The 25,964-nt window shown below is 44.7% G+C and overlaps 1 protein-coding gene across 1 annotated transcript in view; it reads left to right on the top strand.

The window, feature by feature from the left end:
- Positions 1–25,964, top strand: part of MYO3B (myosin IIIB) — a 253,454-nt gene that overhangs the window by 142,441 nt on the left and 85,049 nt on the right. Inside the window, exons 21-23 of the mRNA XM_060281215.1 lie at positions 282–435; positions 2,986–3,074; positions 4,215–4,344. Of these exons, the coding sequence (XP_060137198.1) occupies positions 282–435; positions 2,986–3,074; positions 4,215–4,344 (373 nt within the window). The remainder of the gene's footprint in view (positions 1–281; positions 436–2,985; positions 3,075–4,214; positions 4,345–25,964) is intronic.

Here is a 25,964-nt window from a genome sequence, read left to right as displayed (position 1 = left end):
CATTGCTGGGCACAACACAAGCATGACTGATCTCTGCGATATTTCAACAATATGAATCTTGTATAAGCTTTAATTATATGGAAATTAACCAAGGGGGGAGGATGTCTGCAAGATGCCTGGAAAAGAGCGGATTTACCTTCATTTAACCATCAGATAAAATGTGTGTTGCAGTGGTTTGCCTCGCTCTGTTGCCAGCTTTGTAAATAAATCACACTGGGCAAGAAGAGACAGCTGATAGGGGTGACATTTAAATTTGCTGACTTTCATAAATCTTGCTTTAGATGGAATATCAGAATGAAGGAATTGATGCTCCTATAGTTGACTATGAAGACAACAGGCCACTCCTGGACACATTCCTTCAGAAACCAATGGGGCTACTTTCTCTGCTTGATGAAGAAAGCCGGTTTCCCCAGGCAACAGACCTTACTTTAGTTGGTACGCCATGTCCAGTAATCCTCAACTGTGATTTTATATATATAGAGGGCCATAGATATTTTCATATTGCTTTAACTCATAACCATGTATTAAATCTCTGTTGCTTTGGTCAACCTATTAAGTCCCCGTGTGCTCTTCATGAGCTTTGCCCATTGGAATTTTCTCCATACAGCTCACTGCTTTTCGGTTTCGGTTTTAATTGATTTGTTGTTGTTTAGTTGTTTAGTCGTGTCCGACTCTTCGTGACCCCATGGACCAGAGCACGCCAGGCACTCCTGTCTTCCACTGCCTCCCGCAGTTTGACTAAACTCTTGTTCGTAGCTTCGAGAACACTGTCCAACCATCTCGTCCTCTGTCGTCCCCTTCTCCTGGTGCCCTCCATCTTTCCCAGCATCAGGGTCTTTTCTAGGGAGTCTTCTCTTCTCATGAGGTGGCCAAAGTATTGGAGACTCAGCTTCAGGTTCTGTCCTTCCAGTGAGCACTCAGGGCTGATTTCCTTCAGAATGGATAGGTTTGATCTTCTTGCAGTCCATGGGACTCTCAAGAATCTCCTCCAGCACCATAATTCAAAAGCATTTAATTGATAGGGGTCTGTTATCTACTACCGGTAGGAGCGCTGTTAATATTAGCTCACCTTGAAGACCCATAGGAGGTTCTGGTGTCATTGGCTTGGATCCTAGCTTCTGTCCCATGAATGGAGCAGAACTCTTCTGATGCCAATAGAACTTTCCATCCTCTCGCTTCCCTGTCCAGGGCACAGCCTGCTTTCCCTCCTGAAAACCTATTCCTGGGGGTTAGAGGACTTGCATGCTTGTACCAGTTTGCTTCTTTTCATGCTGCAGCTCTCAAAACATTTACAGAAATTTTCAAACAACCATCTGTAAAAAAAAAAGGCAAAAGAACAAATAAAAAATGTTATCCCTTCCCTGACTATAGCAGGAAAAGAGAATCACGAAAAGGCAGGGGTACCCCACCACCACCAAGGGAACTTCATTCTGCATGTGCAACAGCATCTCTGGATGTGAATGACCTGGCCAGACCATTGCATTGGAAATACAGTAGTGAGTTAAAGAAAAAGCATGGGATGATTCATGTCGCCATTGCCAAAAACGACATGGTCATGTGGAAACATCTCCTTGAGGGCCCAACTGTTGTTTGCCACATCCAGAAAAATGTTAGAAAATCAGCATTTTCCATGAAAATTGAATATACAGAGCTTATTTGAGAGTAGCTCTGAAACTATTTCGCAATGTAAAAAGTGGATCACTTTGCAGTGACTCCTCTGGATCAAAAATGGTTGCGTGATTCAGGAATGGGCTCGTGGGAGCAGCACAGAGATTTATTATTATTATTATTATTATTATTATTATTATTATTATTATTGGCTACTTGTTTGCTCTATTGGCTTTGGCTAGCTCCCTACTAATTAAACAAAAACTGTTTGTTGCTACTCATTTTATGCCAGCTGGTCAAACACTGGGAAATTTGTGCAACCCACCCTAGACATCTGCTAATATTGGGACAACAAATTCTGTTTTCTGCTTAGACTTCCCGCTCCAGTGGTGATAGCAGGAAAATAGACACTGGTGCTATTTCTGCTAATGTCGAAGCTGACTTTTTTTTTTTAACCTTACCCTATATATGTTAGTCAACTGTTGTTCTAAACCTACCTGTATATCAAATATGAAATAAATGTCAGGTGAAGAAAATTAATGCAGTTGCACACGACATGGAAAAATTATTTAATAAAGCTGGTAGCATCCAGAAAGTTTGATCTTTGTGAAACATCTGGCCATTTTGAGCTTTAAAGGCCTCTCCCCTTCTATAAACTGTCTTGCCATCCTTAATGAAACTACAGAAGCATAGGTGTTAAGAGGACAGAATTGTGAAACAATTATTTGCACTTTAATTTTAATCTCTGGCATGTATCCAATGAACTGGGCCTTAGAGAAGCCATTCTTCTTTTCTGCCTTAATACCCCCCCCCCACTGCCACTATTAATACAGTGGGGATGATAACACTGACCAACCTGCCACACCACAACACAACACAACACAACACAAAGACAACACACTTTCTCCCTTCAGGCGTCACTCACTACTGACTCTCTGAATTTCCAGAATCTTATACTTGTGGCTTGTAGTAGGGCTGTGAGTAGTTCTCAAGATATATCCTAAATGTTGCAGCTTTGCTTTGTAAAGAAAAAAGTAAGGCAAAATAAGACGGATATTGGCAATCTCTGCTGGCAATCCTCCGGCAGCTTTCCATAAATAGCTGGGAAGTGGTAGGAGGGTGACAGAAATGCGAGGGGAAAGTGACTTACCCGTTGGTTCGCTAGGATAATTCCTTTTCAAAGCAAACAGAAAGAAAGAACAAAAGAGTCGTGAGAGATGTCAAAGAAAGAAGTGTGGGCTGCCGCCATTGCTGCACAAAGAAAAACACAATAGTTTGTCTATGTGGGCAGGAAGCATCCCCACATAACTGCCAAGGCCCGTCTGTGGTTCAGAGAATGGACTAGTAATTATGTTTCCCTCTTCTTTAAACCATTAGATAAATTTGAAGATAATTTACGATGCAAGTACTTCTGGAGACCCAAGCGAGTGGAGCTGTGTTTTGGCATTCAACACTATGCCGGAAAGGTAGACGCTATATATAACTTGATACAAGTCCAAATGCAGTACTGTATGTGATCCAGTTTCTCTTAAAGTGCTTTCAGATTCTCTTTAACGTTTTAAATGTGTTCGTATTTCAAAATCTAGAAACTCTCTTTAAAAACAAAACAGAACACCATGATAGCAGTGTTTGAGGATGTTTTAATCTCTACTGTCATGGTCTGGGGGAAGAAACATCTGGTGCCTTGCATCTATTTTGAGCCTACAGCTGGCTCTCTCAGGCCATTGACCTACCTGAACACACATCCACCCACTAGCCTTTGACATTTGATACTTGTGGGGCCACCTCTATTGTTTTATGTACATTCCTTGGTTTGTTTTAAATGGATTTCAGGATTCTATGGTTGTAACCCACCCTGGGACCTTGTGATGAAGGGCAGGTGAGAAATTCCTTAAATAAAACAATAAATGGAGTGTTAATACAAGTGGGCTTGTGAAGAAGGCGCAGCAGAGACTGTATTTTTCCAGAATTTTAAGGAAAAACCATCTTCCACAAAAGCTGCTGCTTGCCTTCTATCACTGTGCCATACAGAGCGTGCTCACGTACGGTTTATGTGTGTGGTACGGAAGCTGTACTTCTCAGGACAGAGCAGGGCTGTGTAGAATTATTAAAACAGCAGAGAGCATTATTGGCTGCTCACTCTCCAACTTAGAACAAATCTATACCACCAGGTGCCATAGAAAAGCACTAGACATATCAAGAGATCCAATGCACCCTGGTCACCATTTCTTTCAGCTCCTGCCATTGGGACGGAGATATAGAACTATGCAGGCAAGAACGAGCCGTCTCAGGAACAGTTTCTTCTCTAGAGCGATTTTGGCCTTAAATGGAAAGCCTGGACTTTGAAGTCATCTTATTTTACTTGTTATTTGTATTATATTTACTGTTTTTAATTAGGTTTTGTAATTTTGGATTATGCGGAATGCTTTATCTGAGTGGATGTAGCAACCGAGTAATTTCGTTGTTCCCGCAAGGGGACAATGACAATGACAATAAAGATATCTTATCTTATCTTAGATATCTTAAATAACTATAGCTTTTAAATAGATACCGGTAGCAGAATTTTATAACGGCCGGTTTTGCTTTTAACCTCCCATATGGTATAGGTGCAGTACGATGCTTATGGCTTCCTTGAGAAGAACAGAGACACTCTCCCTGCTGACATAGTGGTGGTACTGAGGACCTCAGAGAACAAACTTCTCCAGCAGCTCTTTTCAAGTCCTTTAACCAAAACAGGTACTCCTTATCTTCTTCTTCTTCTTTGCCGGTCACTCGAAGCTGAGTAAGATTGTCTTCCGTAAACACGGTTTTAACAGGGAGTCCGTAAGTGACTGTGGAGGCCAATTCTGGATCCCCACGTCCTTCCACAGTGGGGACATAGGTTTCCAGGCAGGAGTCGATCACGGTGAGGGGTTGCCAAGAGTGCCTTCCTCTTAGCACGTTTCTCCCTTTCGTCCTGAGTTCGAGCGTCTTCAAAGCCCATGACACCTTTGGTAAAGGCTGTTCTCCAAATGGAGCGCTCACAGGCCAGTATTTCCCAGTTGTCGGTGTTTATACAACATTTTTTTAGATTTACCTTGAGAGAGTCTTTGAACCTCTTTTGTTGACCACCAGCAATATGCTTTCCATTTTTAAGTTCAGAGGTCCATCTCAGGTCTATTACCATGTTGATTAGCAGGATGGATTTCTATGAGCTTTCAATGAGCATGCAGAGATCTCATGTGAATAATAATTTGTCAGTTCACTTCTGTGTTAGGAAAAAGCTCAGCATGCGTGTTCCTGATGCATCCATGGAGCTCTTTCGGACATGAAAGTGAATGGGAAACCCTTCCTTGTGAGTGTGCCAAAAAGAAAAAAGAAAATTCACCTCTCTGTGGATTAGACAGCACGATTCTGTTAACACACACCACATAAAGATAACCTGTACATATGCTCACTGTTGGAAGCAAACAGAATCTGTCAGTAACCACTGCATGGAAGAAAAATAGTTCACTTCACAGTAAAAGCCTATCTGTGGCATAATAGAAATGATGTATGGTACTTGTAAAAATACATGATGGCTCGTAGGTCTAACATGACATTGTTTTAATGAGTTGAAAAGACCAAGTAAATCACTTGTGATTAGAGAAGTGTAATGGAGGCAAGTCGTACAAGGAAACTGTGATTATGAGAGAAAGGTATCTCACGTGTTTGCTGTTTAATAGACAATCTCAGGATCACTGTTCAGAAGATGTCACAAGATATTTTGAAACAAGCTGAAGGAAATAGCATTCTAGCGTTTTCCCAGGCCTGCTTTAGAGTATATTTTCCTCCATGTTCTCCTCCTGCACATGTTTGGAGCATGAGATTATGCCTGCACCTCTTCAAACATGCTAGACATCAATGATCTCTGCAGGGACAATGCACAATGTGCCAGGGTGGCTCGATGCAAAAGAAGAGAGAGCTCTTGTGCCTTTAATAGCTGTGTAGAAAACAGAATTTCAACAGGTGTAGCTTTCACGGCACTATAGAATCACAGAATTGTAGAGCTGGAAGGGACCCCAATGGTCATCTAGTCCAACCCCCTGCAAAGCAGAAATCTCAACTAAAGCATCTATGGCAGATGGTCATTCAACTGCTGCTTAAAAAACTCCAAGGAGAGTCCACACCTCCAAAAGGAGTCCATCGCACTGTTGAACAGCTCTTACTGTCAGAAAGTTCTTCCTGATGTTTAGTCAGAATCTCCTTTCTTCCAACTTGAATCCATTGGTTTGAATCCTACCCTCCAGAGCAAGAGAAAACAAGCTTGCTCCCTCTTCCGCGTGACAGCCCTTGAGATATGTGAAGATGGCTATCATATCTCCTCTCAGTCTCCTCTTTTCCGGGCTAAATATACCAAACTGCCTCAACTGTTCCTCACAAGACTTGGTTTCCAGACCCTTTGGTCACCCACCTCTGCACACATTCCAGCTCGTCAATATCCTCCTTAAACTGTGGTGCCCAGAACTGGACACAGTACTCCAGCTGTGGTCTGACCAAGGCAGAATAGAGTTGGACAATTACTTCCCATGATCCACTTGATACTTCTGTTGTTGCAGCCTAGAATAGCGTTAGCCTTTTTTAAAAATTTTGCTGCTGCATCACACTATTGACTCATGTTCACCTTGTGGTCTACTAAGACCCCTAGATCCTTTTCACACATACTACTTGCAAGCGAGGTGTCCCCCCTCTTAAAGGAGTGAGTGCCACGCCCTCTTTTCTGCACCTGGTCACCCTAGGACATACACAAATGCCTGCACAGGTGAGCTCTAATTGCTTGTTATCTACCATATGATTTGAGCCTACATGTCCTGGATTTCACACATGCACTCCATGTTCAGACATTATGCCTGGCCGTGGGCATCTGGAGGTGCCAAAATTACAGGTGAGGCAGGAAGACACATTTTCACTTTCCTACTACACGTTGGGAGGAGGTAGAGGAGAGTATCATTTGAATGCATCCCTAGATTTCTCAGGGCAATCTTGGAGCCTTCACATTTCTGAAATCCCATTGAGAACAGTTGATGCCAAGGAAGGCTGGGGGATATCAGTTTAGATAGGACAGGTGCCTCTTTGTTATGCTGTTTCTTCCATAGAATTTGAGGGTGGTTGCTGCTGCTGTAGCAATGCAGGGCTTACAGAAATCTTCCAAGTATTGCCAGATTTTTCTTAACTGTGCAGTTAACCCGAAGGGCTTGTAGTATTTGCGGTGCAAAGCAGAAAATCGACCATCAATTCCTGTGTGCAAAGCAGATTTATTGTAGAAAGTTTCTAGGGCGGGGGAATGAATCCAAAAAAGCAAACAGGTCTCAACAGTTCCTGTAACATTACACGCACTTCAGAACTCTGAACTACACATAATATAACTGAGACGACCGAGATGTTTCAGATCTCTGAAGTACGTGTGATGTAATTGAAACAAGAGAGGATTCCCCCCCCCAAGAGCTCTGATGTATGTGAAATGTAACTGAGCCTGTTGAGTCTTGCTTCTATCTTTCGATTGAGATCCCCCCCCCCCCGATGAAGATCTTAGATAAGGCTTGAAATGTATTGTGCTTGTTATCATGCCTTTCTGCAATGAATCTACTTTCTTCTTAATGTCAGATCGTTGGTTTTCTATTTTGTGTTGCCAGAGCCTGACCCTCTTGTCAGACTACCACAAATACTTTCATAGGGCTGCAAACCTATTTCGTTTTTAAAAGCTGATTAGCATGCTTTCTTCAGTGCATTGCCTAGCCAATGATTTTGTGAACACTTGTCTGAAATAATTAACTCAGGTACATAATGGAGAATGCAGCAAGGGACTAAGAAATAACCTGCTGGAGAAATTTTGTAGATGGATTTGTCCCCTTCACCTCAAATTGAGGGGCCGACAGCTTCCCGCATAATAATGCCTGCCCCTGCAAAGGGGTATGTGTGAGAGACATGGGTTTCCACTACTGTGGTAAACTTTGCCAGAGGCATAGATGTATGCCCAGCTGAAATTATCAGCATGCACTAAAAGGTCTGTGAAGTTTTGTGAAGGCTACCCCTTGCATGGTTTTGTCAACTGTAGACTGCTTTGAGGTTTTGTTTTTACAATCAAGCAGCATATAAATTTTATGAAGTAAAATAAAATAGATATGGTGAAGGTTGTGCCAATCTTGAGCCAAGGGCAGTGGGGAATATTCAGTTTCCTCTGCCATTTGCAGTCCGGATGGAAGTTCTGGTTGGTTCAAAGCTCACATGGTGTATGTTGGTTGTTGCTGTCATCTGTCTGTCTCAAGAGACAATGGAGTGCACCTCCAGGGGTGAAGCCAAACTGTTTTAGTTGCACCAAAGTGGCCTCCCCAGGGCACAAGCCTGGGTAGTGTGTATGGAGGTCCTGGGCTGCCTAAACAACAAGACCTACCTCTTGGCTTCACTGAAAGGAAAGCAGAGCAATATGTTTACCACCATCTTGGCCGCAGGAGACCAAGCCCTTCAGGTTGTTGACTAAGAAAATGTTATGTTGTTCTTGTTAATTAAATTTCTATACTGCTCTTCATCTGAAGATCACAGGGTGGCTTCCAATATAAAATCACAAAAATACATACCATAATAACAGACAAAAACAGTACAAAACAACACCCAACATCTTAAAAGGCCATACAGTATATTGTTTAATTAGCCAAAGGTCTAAGAGAAGAGAAATGTTTTTGCCTGGCACATAAAGATGCAATGGCACCAGGTGAGCCTCCCTGAAGAGAGCATTCCACAATCAGGGAGCCACCACCTAAAAGACCCATTCTCAGGTTGCCACCCTCCAGGCCTCTCACACGCACAAAGAAGGGCCTCAGGTAATAATTGCAGGGTTGGGGTCGGTTCATATGGGGAGAGGCAGTCTTTGAGGTATTGCAGCCCTGAGCTGTTTAAGGCAAGCCAGCAGTTTGAATTAGGCCCAGAAAATATTTGGCAGCCAGTGTAGTTGGGCCAGGACTGGGGCAGCCCTGTGTTTAATGCATTGCAGGAATCTAACCTAGAGGATACCAAAGCATAATAATAATAATAATAATAATAATAATAATAATAATATAATTTATTTATACCCCGCCCATCTGGCTGGGTCCCCCCGGCCACTCTGAGCAGCTTCCAACACACATTAAAATACATTAAAATATCACAGATTAAAAACTTCCCTAAACAGGGCTGCCTTTAGGTATTTTCTAAACGTCAGGTAGTTGTTTATCTCTCTGACCTCTGATGGGAGGGCGTTCCACAGGGCAGGTGCCACTACCGAGAAGGCCCTCTGCCTGGTTCCCTGTAGCAATGCTTCTTGCAGTGAGGGAACTGCCAGAAGGCCCTCGGCGATGGACCTCAGTGTCCGGGCTGAACAATAGGGGGTAGAGACGCTCCTTCAGGTATACATAGACAACAAAGCTATTCCTCTTCAGATAAGGACACAGCTGGGCCACCAGTCAAAGTTGATGGAAGCCGCCAAGGCCACTTGAACCCCAAGCGACAGCAGTGGATCCAGGAGTACCTCCAGAATGAGAACCCACTGCTTCAGAGGGAGTGTGACCCCATCAAGAGCAGGTAGCCTCCCAGCCATCCAGTTTAGGGAACCAACTACTAACAGTCCCTTATAGTCTCACCAGAATTGATCTTAAGTCTCTTGGCCTCATCCACTCCACTGGATGAGACTTGGCATTCAGCAACAGCAGCCACAGTCCCAAGGGCTGGCTAATAGGACAATCGAAACTCCCCATGTTGAAGGAGGGGCTGGCACAGTCACTAACTGCCTGTACCATGTGCCCCATACCAAGCCTGGCCCGCCTCCCACACCATACCTCCCTGAACTGCTGCAGTCGGGGGCTCCCCTGCTCTCCCCAGCTCCTCTCTCCCCACTTTCCTGCCAGTAAATATACAACAACGATAAGTTGATGTCCCTTTCATGACACCCCAAATCATCTGCCCGAGATAGTCACCTCACTCTACCTAATAGTTGGGCCAGCCCTGTGGGACGGAGATTTCATACATAAATAGATAATAAAAACTGATGATGTCATTCAGTTTATTGCACTGGTTTTTGTTGCTGCGCAGCATAGACGGTTTTGAAAATAGAAAAAGGGCCTCATTATATCACTGGTTAAATGCATAAGGTTGCATTTTCTAAGCTGATAGGGACCCAGTAACTCCATTCTGTGTAGGAATGTACCACTAGGTGGTGCTATCACAGAGCAAAGAATTACTTTGAAAAGGATGGCCTCTACAAAATATATTTTCTAAATCAGGGGTGGCCAACTCTCAAGAGACTGCGATCTACTTTCAGAATTAAAAACTGGCAGTGATCTACCCCCGTTTTTGGGGGGTGGGGTTCAGCTCAAAGTTGTTGATCTTTTTAGGGAGGAGAAAAGCCACGTTTTTAGGGGTTATAGAAAAAGCTTGGGTTGGGGAGTTCTGTTTTTGGGGGGGTTAAAGGCAAGGGACAAAGGGGTATAGTCACTCACAGAAAGATCCCTATGGATCAAAACGGCAGCCAGAGAAAGCTCCGTCTTCCCTTCCAGAGATCATACAACAATGGAGGGCGGGGCGAGGGGGCATGGCAGGAATCAGTTTTAGAGATGCTAAGGAAAGAGAGCCAGAGATCGACCGCTATCTACCAAAACCTCACAGGGATCTACCAGTAGATCACGATCAACCTGTTGGACATCCCTGCTCTAAATATTGTTCTGGATAGGTGTTTGGGTTTTTTTAAGTACTCCCTACCATGTTGACATCATCACAGAGAACATTTTGTTTGTTTGTGCGTATATTATTTACAGTGCACGTTTACTCACTCGATTCAGTGAGGCTTGCTCCAAGATTAGTGTTTACAGGCCCGCAGTCTTACAATAGCAGAACTGAAGCAGCAATAAACCAAATTAAAAAGGCAAACTCGCTCTGTTAATGTAAGATTCTAATGTGACAATCTGTACAATAACATTAAACATGTTAGTTCTAGGAGCCCATCATTCATTTATTTCTGTCAATGTTTTGAAATGTAAAGGAGAAGATGGTGTTTCAATTGTTGCAAAAAAAAAATTGCAGCAAATAGTTCCTTGTGAACAAGAAGTAATTGCCCTGCTTTTGGGTTAGTTGCATCATTTTCTGGTCCTAAGCTCTAAGGATATGCAGGTGAGTAAAACAGAGTGAAATGCAGCAGAGCTACCTCTCCTGGGATTTCCACACTGGAGAATTGCATTTAGATTTGGAGATCCTTTCTGGGCTAGGATGCACATTTATTTAAAGCTTCTCCCAGAGAATCTTGGGAACTGTAGTTTCCTGAGGGCCTGGAGAAGTATGGCTCTATCAGGGGGGAAATACAGTTCCTGAGATTCTTTGGGAAAAGAAATGTGCTTTCACTATGCATTGGAAGTCCTTTAGCTGTGTTGTGTGGATCTGACCCCAGTCTGAAGCAGGGATATTTTTAGCTTGATACACCACAGGCACCACAGGTGCTTGCATTTATCATGACCAGATAAATGTAACAGATGAGCAGGAAAGAAAGAAAGCAACAGTAATCACTCTAGGTCTGAACTTGGTTCCCAGGGGAAAGGGATAGGATGTTTCACAGCTGAAAACATACCACTGTGCAGCACAAATTAGACCAGAACTGTGTGCTAATTCATCAGCATGCGAAAAGAGTTCTAATGCATGAGGGTGGGATGCAGGTAGCGCTGTGGTCTAAACCAGCGTTTCTCAACCGCTGTTCCGCAGCACACTAGTGTGCCGCGAGACGCTGGCTGGTGTGCCGCGATGTGCGGCGACGAGAAGGGCGATTTTGCAGCTGCAAAATCCACCTCCCTGGGCATCCTATTTCTTTGCCCCTTCTAGTTTCCACAGACCAATCAGCTTTCATTATTTCCATTTTCCCCATGCCTCATGTGACAGGATCATCCCAGAATCTTTAGCCAAGATGGCAGCCCCCAGCTAATAGTGCCGCACGTGTGTCTCTTTTTTGGAAAATCGAGCGGACTTCAAGTAGCTACTTGTAAAATATTCAATCTCCATCATTCAAAAGGTAGTTTGTTGCTAATTCACGGAGGCATGAAGACCAAATTGTCCTCTCACAAGTCCGAGAACACGCACAGGGTAAGATACGGGACGGCGGGGTCGGGTGGGATGGATCAGAAACCCGGATCTTTTAAGAACTCGGCAGCGCTGACCCGCCGGAAAGCAATATTTGGCAAGTGTTTCTTACAGTCATAATTATAATATAGGGCGGCACAGAGTTAATTTTTTAAACTTTTTTAATGGTGGTGTGCCTCGTGATTTTTTTCACGGAACAAGTGTGCCGTGGCCCAAAAAAGGTTGAGAAACACTGGTCTAAACCACTGAGCCTCTTGGGCTTGCCAATCAGAAGGTCAGCGGTTTGAATCCCCGTGACAGAGTGAGCTCCCATTGCTCTATCCCAACTCTAGCAGTTCGAAAGCACACCAGTGCAAGTAGATAAATAGGTACCTCTGCGGTGGGAAGGTAAACAGCGTTTCTGTGTGCTCTGGTTTCCGTCACGGTGTCCCATTTGTCCCAGAAGTGGTTTAGTCATGCTGGCCACATGACCCGGAAACCTGTCTGTGTACAAACACCGGCTCCCTTGGCCTGAAAGCAAGATGAGTGCCACAACCCCATAGTCACCTTTGATCAGGGGTACTTTACCATTTACCTTTTTTAATGCATGAGGGAAAAGGTCTAGTTAGCATTGCATTCTGTTTCCACCAATGATGCCCCTGGGAAGCTTACGGCCTGATGAAAAAGAGGACAGAGCTCCTGCACATTTAACAGTTATGTAATAGAGGGAATTTCAGCAGGTCATGCAAGCTGCAGCTGCCAAAATTCCCTCTTCTGCACAAATATTAAGGGGGCAGGAGTCCTGTCCATCTTTACATTGGGCCACCCTAGCAGGCTGTAAAGGCAACAGTGTTAAAGTTGTTAGGTTGCAATCAGTGGTGCAGCTAGGTAATTTTAGACCCATGGCTTAATGGGGGGGGGGTTACAACTGTGTCTACGTTTTTGATATATTAAAGCAAAAAACAAACAAAGCAAAATGCAGCTTGCCAACCCTGATGTAGGAAAAGAAATACTCTGAGCATGTGCAGTCTTGCCATTTAAACTCACTTAAATTATAACACTATCTGTTTGCAAGTGCCCCTATCACCTGTCATTCTCTGGGTCCCCTTTTGGGCTTGCCCTGGGCTTGCAGGTTCCTGGGCTTCATGTCTGAGTTCCAGCCCTAGTTGCAACCAAGAGACCACCTCTTAACCCTGCAAGGAGACTAAGCCGTAGCAACTTCTCCAGTCCTGCCCACTCAGGGGCGGAGGAAGGGGGTGCGGTGATGGCGGACTGCCCTGGGTGTCACCACTGAGGGGGGTGACAAAATGTCAGGCGGCACTCACTGTGGGGCCTGCAGCACCCCCAAGCCACGCGTCTCTCCTGGGAGTGACATGGTGGCTTGGGTGCCCGCAGGCTCCACACTGCCCCAAACGGTCCGCCCGCTGCCTCCCCCTAAGCTGTAGGGCAGCTGAGGGGGAGGAGGCAGGCAGACTCCTCGGAGGCTCCCCAGAGCATCCTGCCACAGCTGGCCCCACCCCGCAAGTGGCTGGCCCCGCTCCTGGGCGCAGGCATGCGTGCCACCCCAGGCACCCAATCGGCTTGCTCCACTGCTGTGCCCACCCACCCTTTCACCGCCTATTCTGCAAGCAGGATCTCAGAAGTGCTGTGTTGCTGCAAATGGAAGAGGTATCAATAAGCGGGAGAAGGAAATCTTGAAGGACTGTGGCCTATTCGTAATTATTATTTTTCTGTTAAGGTTTAATGCAGCTTTCCCCAGCCTGGTATCACTCCCATTATGCCTGGCTATGCTGACTGGGACGTGGGTGGTGCTGTGGTCTAAACCAGTGTTTCTCAACCAGTGTGCCTCTAGATGTTTTGGGACTACAACTCCCATCATCCCTAGCTAGCAAGACCAGTGGTCAGGAATGATGGGAGTTGTAGTCCCAAAACATCTGGAGGCACACTGGTTGAGAAACACTGGTCTAAACCACAGAGCCCAGGGCGGTTTGAATCCCCGCGATGGGGTGAGCTCCCGTTGCTCGGTCCCAGCTCCTGCCAACCTAGCAGTTCAAAAGCACATCAAAGTGCAAGTAGATAAATAGGTACCACTACAGCGGGAAGGTAAATGGTGTTTCCGTGTGCTGCTCTGGTTCACCAGAAGCAGCTTTGTCATGCTGGCCACATGACCTGGAAGCTGTACGCCGGCTCCCATGGCCAATAAAGCAAGATGAGCTCCACAACCCCAGAGTCATCCATGACTGGACCTGATGGTCAGGGGTCCCTTTACCTTTATGCTGACTGGGGCTGATGGAACTTCTTGTCTAAAACATCTGGAGGGCACTGAGTTGGGGAAGGCTGATTTAACAGCATCTTCTTTAGCAAATGGCACTTTCGGAGAGATCACAGATTGTTCGGGTTTTTTTTTTTACTGTGCCACTTGAATTCCAATCTCAACGTGATTGATGTATGTACAGAATTTATTCCGTGGCCTGATACGCATCATATACATTCATTTAAACGTAATATGCTTCCACTTAAGTTTATGCTTCTCTCTCTTTTTTTATTTCCATGAATAATCAAAGCGGGGCGGGGGGAAATGACTCCAAAGCTATTTACAGTTTATTAATTCTGCTCATGATAAAATGGAATGGAGGTTTGGAATTGCATGCTTTCTTGGCTGAAAGATGACTGCAGACTCCCCCCCCCCCAATTACCCCCAATATAATGGACCGGTAACAAAGCTATTACAATGATAACGTCTCCATTTATAGATAAATCAAAATGTATATTTTCCAAGAATTGAGTAAAGTTAATTGAAAGTCTATAGTGCCTGCCTTAGAACTTTAAGGGCTTTTCTTGCTTCTACATGTCTGGCCCATATGATAAAAAGCTTGTAAAAATTAATTGTATTTTGCCGTGTTGCCAATGCTTTGTGCACAAAGAGCAGGTCTTAAACCACAGATGGGCAAAGGAACATTTGTGAACTACACTGGTCTACAGATGTGGGACATTAGTGAACTTGATTAAATATAGATTAACTGGGTCTGGGATTATATGAAGTTTTTATTACACTTAGTGGGCTTTCAATGGGCCTCCCTTCAAACTCAAGGTTGAGTTGAATGACCAGTTGTTTTCCATCATGTAGTGCCTTTTTTTAGTGCAGTGCATCACATGTTTGCTCAGAAGAAAATCCCTCTGGCTTTTGGTGGGCTTACTCCCAGGAGAAGTGTGCATAGGGTTGCAGTAATTATCCTTTACCTCACAACTGGCAGGAACTGAGCTGAACTGGAAAACAGCTGATGTTCACAGTTAAAATCTCTCAAGCAATAATTCCTGCAGAGAGAAATTGGGAAAATCCCCTCCATGCGCCAAGAGGCTAGGGGAGAGTATCTAGGGCTGCCAGGATGAAACATTGGAGAATGTGGCCCTCCCATTGATTTGTTATCTAGTCTGTCTGTAAGAAGGTTTGTTGACACAGGAGAGGTAGCCTTGGACTGCGATTAGTGTTGTTTTTAAGTATGCTATTCAGTTCTTTCCAAAAGATGACATGAGCATGCGTTTCCGTGTCAAGGCCCTGAGCCCTCCCCCATTTGTTGAATAATGAAACACATGGACATCAGTATTTTAGGTTAATGGGCAAATTAAGGCCACAACTTTATCGGTTACAGAATGTGAGTGGTATTGGCTTAGGCATTGGAATTGAACCGGCTTTATCTGACTCCTACGCCGTGCAGGTAGTCTAGTAAGGATCAACCACCCTTTGTGGTTTTAGATTTTGATTTTATTCTGTGAACCACCCTGAGACTTCCGGGTATAGGGCGGTATATAAATTCAATAAATAACAACAATAATAATAAGGCCGCTCCACTTCCCTGTGGGGCGATGTTGTGGGCAGGCCATGCGCTCTCCCCGTGCATAGCGGGGGCGTGGCAATGCCACTGCATCATAGGGGAGTCCCGGCCGCGCCACGCCCCTGGCTGACCAATCCAGTTGGCTGGGGGCATGGCTTACCGTAATTTAAGCAGCTGCTTAAATTAAATTAAATTAAACCCTGGGGGAGCTCCCAGTTCATGTACATCAGGATTCCCCAAATTAAGACCCACCGGCCAGATGCAGTCTGCAAGGCTCATTTATGCGGCCCCCGACAACCCCTGCCACTCGTTGCCGCCGTCTGCTCTCACCGGCGCGGCGTGACGCAGCTGCCCACTTCCAGGTCGGAAAGGTGCCGGAAATAGCTTGAGCGCATGCGCAAGCGTCATTTCCGGCGCACTTCAGACGTGGAAGTGGCCAGCCGTGCCGTGCCATGCCGGTGAGAGCGGGCGACGGGAGTTGCTGGGGGCCACATAAATGAGCCTCGCAGGCCGCATCCGGCCCGCAGACCTTAGTTTGGGGAAGCCTGAATTAACTTTTGTGTCATAGGCATGTATGGCTGTACAATACTGCTGCTGCTAAGGCTCCGAGAAGCCACCCTCTCTGGTATGGTAGCATATAGAGAAGGAAGTAGATATGGTGGGTCAGGCCTGAGCTTTATGGCAAGGGTGACTAACCTGGTGTGATGGCGACAGGTTAGCCACCCTGCTCTAGTCTGGAATCATCCTCTTCTTGAAATGTGCACAGAGGGCAAAGGCAAGACAATGCTTATTGGTGATATCCAGCTATGCACATCAACATAGAATCGTAAAATTAGAAGGGACTCTGAGAATCATCAAGTCCAACCCCTTGTGAGGCAGGAATCTCAGTGAAAGCATCCATGACGGATGGCCACCCAACCAACCTGTGCTTAAGGACCTCCAAGGTAGGAGAGTCCACAAACCTCCCAAGGGAGACCTTTCCACTGTCGAACAGCTCTTACTGTCAAAAAGTTATTCCTGATGTGTAGTCAGAATTTCCTTTCTTGTAACTTGGTTCTAGTCCAGGCATCCCCAAACTGCGGCCCTCCAGATGTTTTGGCCTACAGCTCCCATGATCCCTAGCTAACAGGACCAGTGGTCGGGGAAGATGGGAATTGTAGTCCAAAACATCTGGAGGGCCGAAGTTTGGGGATGCCTGTTCTAGTCCTACCCTCCAGAGCAGGAGGAAACAAGTTTGGTACATCTTCTGTGTGACAGTCCTTAAGATACAGTGGAACCTTGGTTTTCAATCGTCTCGGAAGTCGAACGTTTTGGTTTTCGAACACCGAAAACCTGGAAGTAACTACTTTGGTTTTCAAACATTTCAGAAGTCGAACGGTCTTCCGGAATGGATTACGTTCGAAAACCAAGGTTCCACTGTATTTGAAGATGGCAATCATATTTCCTCAGTATAATTGGGTTATACTGACTTTACTGTTTTGTATTGTATTGTGAACTGCTCCTGGAAGCTGTTTGGCTGAAGGGCAGTATTATTATTATTATTATTATTATTATTATTATTATTATTATTATTTCATTCCATGTTTGTATGCTACCTTTCCATTAAAAATCTGAGCTCAAAGCTACTTACAGCCAATTTTTGGAGTGGCCTTACAGTCCCTCTCAGAAGGGAGGCTGACCATTGGATAGCTCAGTTGGTTAGCGCATGGTGCTGATAATGCCAAGGTTGCAGGTTCAATCCCCATATGGGACAGCTGCATATACCTGCATTGCATGGGGCTGGACTAGATGATCCTCAGGGTCCCTTCCAGCTCTACAATTCTATGATTCTAAGGGACTTTCTCACCCAGTGCAGGCAAACAAGGCTCTTCTTGACTGTGGTTTTTCCTCCTAGTGGAATAAAAAGAAAGATAGTCATTGTAGGGATAAATAAGTGAATGTCAGGTTTCCCCCATCTCCAACAAGGATGCAAGATAATTATCTCAACAGTCCATTTTACCCGAAATGCATTCAAAATTGCTGTCAGCTTTAAGACTGTGGCAAATGTGCTCAGTAGAAAGACATTCCTTTAGTATTAATTTTTGGACTGACAGAGAGAAACAACTGGTTACTGTTCATTTAAATTTAGGAACTTTTAAAAGGGTGCTGCTTGTATCAATTGGCTAGCTTTGAAAGCAAGACAAGAGGAAAACCTGTGTAGTTTGCACAATTCACAAATGTGAGCTGGGCTGCTAGGCGTACCATCTAATGCATGCATCTAAATTTGCTACTCTATGACATCCAAAGATATACCGTATTTTGTCCATGTATAACACACCCCTGTGTATAAGAGGCCCCCTATTTTGGGGGACTCCAAATTAGGAAAATGGGAGGTGATTGCCCGGAGTTGTTGAGCTTTTTGGGGGGAGGATTGCCCAGAGTTGTTGAGCTTTCCTTATCAGAAGCCGCCAATCACCCGCCCAATTGCCACAGCAACAGTAAATCAACACCAGCCATTGCCGCAGCCACCAATAACACGCCAAATAGCCGCTGACAATCTCCAGGTCGCGGCAGCAACCAATCCCATCCCCCCCCCCGATGAACTATCCATGTAGAAGACGACCCCCCCCCTTTTGTCATAATTTCAGAAGAATAAACCTTGTCTTATACAGGGGAAAGTACGGTATATATATGACAACGGAATTATTAATTCTTCCTCTTGGAACTTGCTCCTTTTTTGTGCTGCCCTATATACTTGATTCCCTAACTAAAGCACTTCGTATAGGAGCCTTGTAATAAATTCAGTTTCAATTCAATAAATGTCTGCGCTATCAAAATATTTCATTGTTTCAGCTGCTGCCTATGTAGTAAAATGTGATTTTTTTTCTCTGGGAAACCTAGGGGGAAACGCTGGCAGCTTAAACATTTGGTATGTTTGTGATTGTGAGTGTATGTGTATGTGCATAGATATTATAAAATTTCCTAGTAAAGCATGAAGCAATGATGCCTAGAATATTAATTGCCATGTCTGTCTTGATTTTATTTATATTCTCAATTCAGTGTTTTCTATGAGGGTAGTGGTGGTGCTGGCCGTGCTCTGATTTTGTACTTTGCTTTGACAAGGTCCACCTTCAGTGCCCCTTCACCACACAGCAAGCTCCAAAGGTCAGTGGTCTTCTGAATGTGCATGCCTGCTTTCCTGTTAGTGAGTTTGGGATTTTGTTTTCCTTTGTTGTTGTTGTTATTTATTTCGTAAAAATTGTATACCGCTTTAAGGAGTGTCTCCAACCTCATCGTTCAGCCCAGACACTGAGGTCCAACTCCGAGGGCCTTCTGGTGGTTCCCTCACTGTTGGAAGCGAAGTTACAGGGAACCAGGCAGAGGGCCTTCTCGGTGGTGGCACCTGCCCTGTGAAACGCCCTCCCATCAGATGTCAAGGAAATAAACAACTGACTTTTAGAAGACATCTGAAGGCAGCCCTGTTTAGGGAAGTTTTTAATGACTGATGTTTTAATGTATTTTTAATCTTTGTTGGAAGCCACCCAGAGTGGCTGGGGGAACCCAGCCAGATGGGCAGGGTATAAATTATTATTATTATTATTATTATTATTATTATTATTATTATATTGTAGGAAAAAAACTCAACACACGCATGCACACACACACAAATTTTACTCTTTGGCAAATGCTCAAAACTGAGTAGCCTCAGCAGAGAACTTCATGGTTGGGTACTTTGGGGAGCAACTAATTAAAGGGGTAGTAACCAGACCTTCCAAGTGTCCCTATTTTCCAGGGATGCCCCTGATTTAGAGAAGCTGTCCCGGTTTCTGATTTGATTCCAGAAGGTCCCTTTTACTTAGGACATCCCTACTTTCACTGGAGAAATGTTGGAGGGTATGGAGATATCCGATCCCTGAGCCGTCTGAAGGCAATCCTGCATAGGGAAGTTTTTTTTAATGTTCAATGTATTATTATGTTTTTATACATGTTGGAAGCTGCCCAGAGTGGCTGTGGCAACTCAGTAAGATGTGTGGGATACAAGCAGTAAAATTCTCATTATGGAATGGGCCGTCCCTGTTTTCATCGGAGAAATGTTGGAGGGTATTCCCCCTCCAAACTGTACGCTTCTGGAATGGAATCTTTTTGTTTGTCTAGTATCTAATTTAGATTATATAAGGGAAAAACTGCTCGCCAGCATGAACCTAAAGGCTACTTCAGAAATAAGAATTGATATCCAACCTCAGTGGTTTCCTGGCTTTAAAACAATGATAGTCTGAAAGATCATATATCTCCTTATATGACCTGCCTGGGTGCTAAGTTCCACTTTCCATCAATATCAGAAGTGCATTGGTGGTGATATATGAGAGAGAGAGAGAGAGACTTTTCTGTGGCTGCTGCCTTATTATGGAATTCCCTCCCAGGAGTGGTTAGGCTAGCTCCTCCTTTGTTATCCTTCTGCCAGCAGGGTAAGACCTTCCTATTCAGACAAGCCTTTCAAAACTAAGGTACAGGTGATTCTGATCACAGGGCTGCTGTCAGGCCAATTGTATTTTTAACTGGTTTGTTTTTATTGCTCTGTATTTTACGACATTTTTAAATGTTGTAAACAGCCTTGAATTCCAACTTGGAAGAAATGTGGGCTAGGTAAAGGTAAAGGGACCCCTGACCATTAGGTCCAGTCATGACCGACTCTGGAGTTGCGGCGCTCATCTCGCATTATTGGCCGAGGGAGCCGGCGTACAGCTTCCAGGTCATGTGGCTAGCATGACAAAGCCGCTTCTGACAAACCAGAGCAGCACACGGAAACGCCGTTTACCTTCCTGCCAGAGCGGTACCTATTTATCTACTTGCACTTTGACATGCTTTTGAACTGCTAGGTGGGCAGGAGCTGGTAAAGAGCAACAGGAGCTCACCCCGTCGCAGGGATTCAAACTGCCGACCTTCTGATCAGCAAGCCCTAGGCTCTGTGGTTTAACCCACAGTGCCACCTGGGTCCCTTAAAGGTAAAGGGACCCCTGACCATTAGGTCCAGTCGTGACTGACTCTGGGGTTGAGGTAAAGGTAAAGGTAAACTTGGGAGAAATGTGGGCTATAAAGATACTCAACAACAACAACAACAACAACAAACTCTGATAAATCAGAGAAATTGTTCTCCCCACCCTGGTTACTTAGGCCACAGTAAAAGCAGTTCTCTTGGATAGAGAAATATTTTTGCAGAGTTCCCAAATGTCTTTAAAATGTATCAACAGCTGTTTCTGGATTTTTTTTCCTGGTCTCTGTATCAACTACTGCCAAATTAATTTGGCCTTAGTTATGAAGGAGATTTTGAAAGAGTGGTTGGATCAACAATCTCAGCTATTCATCATAGTTGTTCTGTATCAGGTCTTCTTAAGGATGGGTTGGCAACACGTGTGGACTAAGCAGCAACAGCCTTAATGTGTTTTATTCGTTATCTTTTTCCATTTAGAATCTAAAGTGTTTCCGGTGTATATATAGGCACTTTAGCCTCTATCACGCAACATATATTATGCTAGTGTCTATAAAAGTTAAGCTGTTCTCCTCCTGGGATTTCAGTGGCAAGCTTTGCAGTTAAGTAGCAAAATTAGAATATCTGCTCTTTTGCAAACTCCACTCCTCTCAGAAAAGAGCAGAACACGTAATAATATGTCTTGTTTCTTGAGTAAAAGGTTGAAGAATCTGAACCTTAAATGTAGAAAAAAGCACCAGCTTTTAGCAACTTCCTTTCTGTCTTGTTTTTTTTAAAAAATAATAATCGTATTGTTCTTGTGTGCTATATGAAAGTACCATTGCAAATACTCCTAGAACAAAATGTGGCGTAGAAGCACTCGTCAACAAACCCACTGAAATAAAGGAGAGTTGCACAACAGCACAGTTGATGGTGGGTACGGTATATTTGTGAAATCTGTGCAAGATTGAGATTGAGGAATGCACCCAATTATTGCTGTTATTTCCTTGGGTATTGCTCTGAAGTATTTGCATAACATGCTCCAGGTATGTTATGGTACCTGGAGTACCTGGCAAATGGGGCAACTGTAAAGTTAAGGTAAAGGTAAAGGAACCCCCATAGGCGACTATGGGGGTTGCAACACTCATCTCGCTTTCAGGCCGAGGGAGCCGGCGTTTGTCCACAGACAGCTTTCCGGTTCATGTAGCCAGCATGACTAAGCCACTTCTGGCACAATGGGACGCCATGACGGAAACCAGAGCGCACGGAAACACCGTTTACCTTCCCGCCGCAGCAGTACCTATTTATCTACTTGCACTGGAATGCTTTTGATTTGCTAGGTTGGCAGGAGCTGGGACAGAGCAATGGGAGCTCACTCCGTTGCAGGGATTTGAACCGCCGACCTTCCGATCGGCAAGCCCAAAGAGGCTCAGTGGTTTAGACCACAGGGCCACCCACATCCCTGCAATTGTATATGTGTCTTCTTGGGGAAAGGCCCATTGAGTTAAAGTGGCCTAAGTGAAGCCACAAGCACTATAAATGATTTTATACATTAGCAAAATTGTGTGTGAGTGTGTGTGTGTGTGTGTGTGTGTGTGTGTGTGTGTTTTAACTCATGTTATGCACAGTTTGCACCCGATCGTCTACATTTTTGGCATGATACTTCCTCAAATTATATAGATTCCTCTATAGATCCCTTCTCTTGCTTACACATTAGCCAAAAAAGGAATAGTTCTGGCCGCAAACCTTTAAACCAAAGGGGTGGAAAAATAATTTAAAAGTATCTTCTTTAAAACGTGTGCTGACAATAAAAAGCAATAATTCTGTGGAGAGCATCCAAGGGTTGGGGATCGGTATTGGCTATCTAAACCAACTAAGAAATTATTAGTTCCCAGATGTTGGAACAAAAGCAAGCATTTTTTTCCGGTCTACCCAATTGCCTGTTTTTTTAAAAAAACAACAACAACAAGCCAGCAAACAAGCAAACAACCGAACATGAATGGTGATCCACTGTTGCCCTTGAAATCTCTATATTTTGAGTTACAAAAGTGCTTACCAGCAATGAAAGTGAGAATATCAAATGTCCTTTCAGTATAACACAGCCACTATGCTAATTGAATTTTCTTCCTGGGTGATTACTTACATTTTAAACATGGACTCTGGTTTTGTTTATTTAATATTTCCTCTTTCCAGTTATATACCATTGGCTGTGATTTTTGGACTAAAGAAGGCTGTTCAGAATTAACATGCTTTCTGTAAAGCGGGGGCGGGGGGGGGGGACACAGGAGTTGCTGCAAACAAGGCACTTTTAACATCTGAAAGAAGTGTTAACACTTTATTTACATTTAAATTAAAATGGAAACTTATTTGTGTGTTACGTTTCTGAAAGGTGTGTGGCACATCTGCAGAGGCCTATTGTTTATTCATGCTGTAAATCCTTTGAAATGTGTTAAAATGCTTCCCACTCATTATAAAAATCCTGCCACCCATGGATTAGGACTTTGATGTCACCAATCCTGCTTCAAAGGGTTCTTTTCAATGCTATTAATCACAGTTTAGCCTCTGAAGATATGTAGCCAGAGAAAACATTTGGACATCTTGTGCTCCACTCACTTAAAAACTTTGAAATGTATCTGGAATGGTTTGCACATGCCTGGTCCACATCACTTCCTTTCTTCCTCTCCAAGGTTTTATTTTTAAAAAATCTCCCTCCCAGCCGCCCCACCCAATCCTCTCTCTCTCTCTCTCTCTCTCTCTCTCTCTCTCTCTCTCTCTCTCTCTCTCTCTCTCTCTCTCTCTCTCTCTCTCTATATATATATATATATATATATATATATATGTCAACCAAAGCTGGCCACTTTTCAGTCCCCTTCATTTCAAGAAGAAAAACTTAAGCACATGCTTAATCTTCCTCTTTGAAACCAATGGGATTCTAAAGTGTTTAACTTGGGCTGGATCAGGCCCATTATTGTTAACCGATTAGTCAAGGCGGCCTTTGAAATCATAGCCCTAGAAGGTCATGAAGTTCAAGCTTCTTATCCCACCCCAAGGCGCATTCTCCACAGGTCAACCCCCCCTATGGGTTAATCTACACCATCCAGATTAGATCGTGCTACAATGGGAAAGCTACTTACATCTGAAGAGCAAGCAAAGTTTTAATGTCAGAAAATCAATGATGGTTTTATCATGTTCTCATAACCTTTGAGTCAGAGGTGGCGCCTAAGTGCACCAGAGATCTTGAGAATCCATGCGCAGTGGATTCTGAGCAGTGCATGCAAGCAGTGCAGGAGCGACCAGTCATTTATTATCTAGACTTCTGCTCTCCTCCTTAGGTTCAATTTATATTATCCAATGCTTATCAAGCCAAGATGCAGCAGCTCCCATGGACTGTGTACTTCAGTTTTCACCCATGGTTACAAGAATTATTCCATGTAGCAAGGGCGTACCCACCATGCGGCAAGTTAGGGCAGCTGCCCTACTCTAGAAGCAGGGCTGGTGGGCAGAGGCGGAGCACAGCCCGGCGGAGCGCGAGTTCGCCGTTCCCGCCCGCCGCGCTGCGCCCTCCCTCCAGCTCCCCGTTGCGCCCTCTGGCAAGGCCAAGCGCGGCGGGGAACCAGAGAGCGCGGCGCGGCGGGCGGGAACGCTGAACTCGCGCTCCGCTGGGCTGGGCTCCGCCTCCGCCCACCAGCCCTGCTTCTAGGGAGGGGCACAGCCCGGCGGAGCGCGAGTTCGCTGTTCCTGCCCACTTTGTGGCCCCTCCCCTTCCGTGCCTTGGCCCCTCCCCTTGCCCCCCCTAGTTTTGATCCTGGGTACGCCCATGCCATGTAGGTAGAAAAGAAGCCTAAAATGGTAGCCATATGACTCAAGGTCTTAAAGCAGTCTCAGTATAAGGAGATGTCGAGAATGAAGCTTGCAGCAAGCCCAAAGAGCCAAGGCAGGCTTCCATATAACAAAAACAGCCCTGAGCTAAGCGTTCACCAAACCAGGATCTCTGCAGTTACTTAATGGAGCTGAACGGAAGACATGACCGGGTTGGGGTTAGGATTCAGCAGGTATGAGGCACTGCCCTTTTGACAAAGAAAGGACACAGGTTCTGGATCTGCTATTTATACCAGGACTGATGGGTCCAGGCAGGGGTCAGCAAGGTTTACCTTGCCTGGGCCGGTTCACTCCAACAGAGATCCCTCCGTGGGCCAGATCACACACACACACACGATTTCCGGTGTCTGCTTCTGTGCAGAAGCGATTTCTAGCATCTGCACAGATGCGATTTCCGGCGCCGCAGAAGTGATTCCCTGCTCCGCATAGCGCCGGTTTACCACAGCGTGCAGGAACTCGCCAAGAGGGCGGCTCAGTTCGGGAGTTGCTCGTGGGCCGGTTAAACGACCCTCGTGGGCCGCTTATGGCCCATGGGCCTTAGGTTGCCTACACCTGGTCCAGAGGCTAAAAACTTCCTCCAGATTGATCAACTGTGGCCTTAATCCCAGACTCCACTGTAGTGATGGTTCACATCTTTGCCTGAAGAGGACTTTGGCTTCTGAGAAAACACTTCCAACAAGCCTACTTGGTTAGGTCCCAGCCCCAGCTCCTCCTGAACTGCAATATGCCGATTCTAGCAATCCTACAGGTATAATCTTCACACACATACCAATAGATGGGGCTCAGGGCTTAGGATCACACCTGCTTGGCCTGCTTCTGACCGCCATACATTCAAGATGCGTTCTACACCTGCATGCATATGCACAATCCTCATCCCGTGACAATTGAGAGTTAAGCACCAATAACACATAGAGAGTATATGGGTGTTTTGCCTGAACTTGCATAGGCCTTTTGGGGTTGCTGTAGGTCCTCTTTTTCATGATGAGAGTCGTCATAGACATCCAGTGCTGGATTTACGTATAAGCTAAACAAGCTGTAGCTTAGGTCCCCACTCTCTTGGGAGCCCAAAAAAAATTAAAGAAAAAAATAAACTGGGTGTACATTTCCAAAATATAAGATGGGGGGGGGGGAATAAAACCTACATACAGCAACAGTGTTTTGTGTTTTGTAGGCTCCTATGATATACAGTGGTACCTCGGTTTATGAACACAATTGGTTCCGGAAGTCTGTTCATAAACTGAAGCGTTCATAAACTGAAGCGAACTTTCCCATTGAAAGTAATGGAAAGTGGATTAATCTGTTCCAGGCGGTCCACGGAGTACTTAAACTGAAGCGTTCATAAACTGAAGTGAACTTTCCCATTGAAAGTAATGGAAAGTGGATTAATCCGTTCCAGATGGGTCCGCAGCATTCGTAAACCGAAAATTTGTAAACCGAGGTGTTCGTAAACCGAGGTTCCACTGTACATATTTTGTTATGCGCAAATGGCTTTAGATACCTATTAGGTCCATAAATTACCATATAGCATATATTCAACACCAAAAAAGCAACAATTTGTTGTTGACAAAGGACAGCTGGACATATCAAGGGCCCCATGACCTTCGGTAGCTTAG

Source organism: Zootoca vivipara, chromosome 1, assembly GCF_963506605.1.
Source record: "Zootoca vivipara chromosome 1, rZooViv1.1, whole genome shotgun sequence".
NCBI lineage: Eukaryota > Metazoa > Chordata > Lepidosauria > Squamata > Lacertidae > Zootoca > Zootoca vivipara.
This window is presented reverse-complemented; position numbering and strand designations above follow the sequence as displayed.